This window comes from Cibotium barometz, chromosome 58 (assembly GCF_041138505.1).
Source record: "Cibotium barometz isolate CiBa-2024 chromosome 58, ASM4113850v1, whole genome shotgun sequence".
NCBI classification, from domain to species: domain Eukaryota; kingdom Viridiplantae; phylum Streptophyta; class Polypodiopsida; order Cyatheales; family Cibotiaceae; genus Cibotium; species Cibotium barometz.
In genome coordinates, this window is record NC_141103.1 from 23,722,637 (window position 1) to 23,725,601 (window position 2,965).

The 2,965-nt window shown below is 38.9% G+C and overlaps 1 protein-coding gene across 1 annotated transcript; it reads left to right on the plus strand.

The window, feature by feature from the left end:
* Positions 1-567: 567 nt before the first annotated feature.
* LOC147606047 (uncharacterized) lies at positions 568-2,695 on the plus strand. The gene is made up of 5 exons (XM_086792785.1): positions 568-743; positions 853-1,017; positions 1,107-1,261; positions 1,592-1,959; positions 2,233-2,695. The coding sequence occupies exons 1-4, from the start codon at positions 654-656 to the stop codon at positions 1,767-1,769; spliced, it is 588 nt and encodes a 195-aa protein (XP_086648911.1). The 5' UTR covers positions 568-653; the 3' UTR covers positions 1,770-1,959; positions 2,233-2,695.
* Positions 2,696-2,965: the final 270 nt, after the last annotated feature.

Below are 2,965 nucleotides of genomic sequence, written 5' to 3' on the forward strand. Positions count from 1 at the left end.
TCATACTTGAGTTGTGGATGAGCTTCACATGCTTAAGAAAAGTCAACTAATGTATGGTGTTTTTTTCATAAGGTCGATGGCCACCGATGAAGCACAATTGTTTGAAGATGTTTTGCTCGACGGTCGTACCGCTCGTTTGTGCATTGCTACAGAGGAGTGTCGCAGGTTGAATGTACGATACCTCAGGAGAGGTGATATGATGGACCATTTGCGCAAAAAGCATCATATCAATGTAGATATTCCTATGCGAAAGGGTGGTCGTCCTCTAGGTCATCGCACTCAAGAGGCCCCAAGAGCTTTGTACACAAAGCAATGTCGTGAGCGCTTTGAAAATCCGGACCACAAGCTCAACAAAAACACGAGGACTCAAGAAGCTCGACTTAAAAAGAGGGTTGAAGAGGATTGGGATGCAATGGGTGATGATGAAAGATCATGCTTTGAAAGCAAGGATACTTACATTAGAGAGAAGGTCGAGAGTGCAATGCAAAAATACCTCGCGGGAAAGGATGTTCGCTTGAGTCGCATTAACAAGCGGATTGCTGAAGGCTATGAGAAACACGTGAGTATAGAATAATTGCTTTGGTTGGTAGTGCATTATATTCATGTGTGTTTGCATCATTTTGAGTAGTGTTTTCTTAATTTAGAGGCACTTAATGGCGAAGGATAATGCAACGACATCCACACCCGCCGCCAATCCTTTAAATGATGGATCACATAAAGTACGTGACGAAGTAGTCACTCCGGTAATACTCTCCTTGACAGAGGCTTAATGCTTTTTTCTCATTCTTTTTTACAATGTGGTAGAGGTTCTTTTATTGTCATTAAATTTATATTGCTCATTCTCTTTTGTAGGAGAAGTTGGCGAGCTTTGACGATCAAGGGCCACTTTTAGCTCCTATGAAAGAGGATAGCGCTCGTACGTTCTTCGAGGGAAGCCGAATCTTGTGCTCATTGCAAATCGGTGAGCCAATGGAAACTCCCCTTGCAACTCGTGCGCAAATGGCCAAAAAAGCGAAGGTGTGTTAAAAATAAATTCCTTTATGTAAACGTTGCTTTCATAAAGTGTAGAATGGATATGTATCAAATGTTTCTCTAATTTTGCATAGGTTGGCATATCCACAAGGCTTGGGTCTCCTACTATTATTAGTGACTCCCCTCTATCTAGCACAAGTGCTCCCATTACCGTGGTCATTGCGAATGGAAGCACAACTATAGATGCTAACTTAAGTCAACCTTTGAAATGTGATGATTTCATTAAGAGGTAAGGCTATTTAATAGAAGTCTTTTATCTTTCATGTGTGAATCATTTTCTACTTGCATGTATGATCATATGTCTTTTACACTATCTAGGTTTAAGAGTGGTCTTGCTATTCAGTTTGTGTCTCATGAGAGTGGTCTTGCTATTCAGTTTGTGTCTCAAGTTGTTGAGGTTGATGGTAGCCTTTTGGAGTCAATTGTGACTCAAAAAACATTGACACGGACAATGAATTTGTGTCATATGTAAGTCTATTTTTTTAAAAAAGGCTTGATCTTTTCCATATGCATATGTATATTGCACGGGTGTGACATCAATGAACCGCTTAATTTATAGGTGGTTTGAGAACACAATGCCAAGCCATGTCTTCGAAAAAGCATGGTTTTGTGACAGCCTTTGGTATGCCTTTATGAAGGCATGTCGAAATCAAGAGGCAAAAAAGCTTGATAGTTACTTTGGAGAGGTAGATGTGGCAAAGTACTTGTTTATCTTCTTTCCAATTGTGGATGGGTAGGTCTACTAACTTAGTACCTTTGATGTTCAAACTATCTATTAGGATGCTTAATGGATTAATGTGTTCTTGTTGCTTCTCATTCTACAGACATCATTGGCAACTTTTTGTGTTGTACAACAATATCCATAAAAGGCTAGTGCATTGTCCATGGGAGACTCATGGATTACTATATCTTGATCCACTCTCAAGGGTAGTGTCTTCAACTCATTTGTCATCTGTTTACAGGTATATATTGGCTACTTGTTTTGTTATCTTAGAACAAAAAATACCTTTTTTTAACCATCTACACCAACTATGCTTTTAGGGCTTTACAAATCATGGCTTCACATTGCTCTAACAACTCATTGAGGGAGTTTCTGGAGAGGCCAAGGAAGTCCTTGGATACCTTGGAGAAACCACATGTAATAATCCTGGCACCCTTGAAAATTTGTATTGGTTCACTCATTCTTTGATTCTTTGGCAGGTGCCGCAACAGCCTAATGCTATAGATTGAGGATTCTATGTCATGGCCTACATGAAACGGATGATTGAGGGGGCATACGGCAAACGATCGAAGAGCTATGTAAGATGCTTCTCTTGAGTCTTATCTCTAAGTTTCACAATTAAGGAGTTGTACTCATTCGATTTTATTTTCTCTTATGTGTGCAGTTGACTAGGACCTGGTTCAAACATGAGGCCGTGGAGCAGTTGAAGCTAGAGTTGGCCGCATGGGCGAAGAAAAAGATCTTGGAGATACAATGAGTTCACCTTCTTTGTGTCGGCATAGTTTTGGCTTCACATGATACTCATTTTGTATTGTGGCAACAATTTTGGGAGTGATACTTTGCATTATTGCAAAGTTAGTTTGTATCGCGGAAAACTTATTGACAAACTTGGTTGTCTTATGAGACAAATATTTTGGCAATGATAATTTGCATTGTTTCTTATCTTCTCTTGTTTTTCATGAATAACTCTACTATGTTGTGAATGTGAAGTCCTTCATGCTTCTTTCTAATGTGAGTTGTTGTGGATAATTTCTTGGCAAACACAACTTCTTTAAAGATTGTGGTTCTTTCTTAATATTTAACTCTATTGTGATGTGAAGGAGAAGTCCCTTATGCTAATTTTAATTGTGAGTAGTCGTGGATAATTTTTTAGCAAACACATTGTCTTTATGGATTGTAAATCTTCCTTGATGGAAAACTCCATTATGTTGT

Bases quoted from the DNA above. Each gene is read 5' to 3' on its own strand.
- LOC147606047 (XM_086792785.1), top strand. From the start codon at position 654: ATGGCGAAGGATAATGCAACGACATCCACACCCGCCGCCAATCCTTTA. The intron at 744-852 runs GTAATACTCTCC...TCTCTTTTGTAG, and splicing joins GTGACGAAGTAGTCACTCCG to GAGAAGTTGGCGAGCTTTGA. The intron at 1,262-1,591 runs GTAAGGCTATTT...CTTAATTTATAG, and splicing joins TGTGATGATTTCATTAAGAG to GTGGTTTGAGAACACAATGC.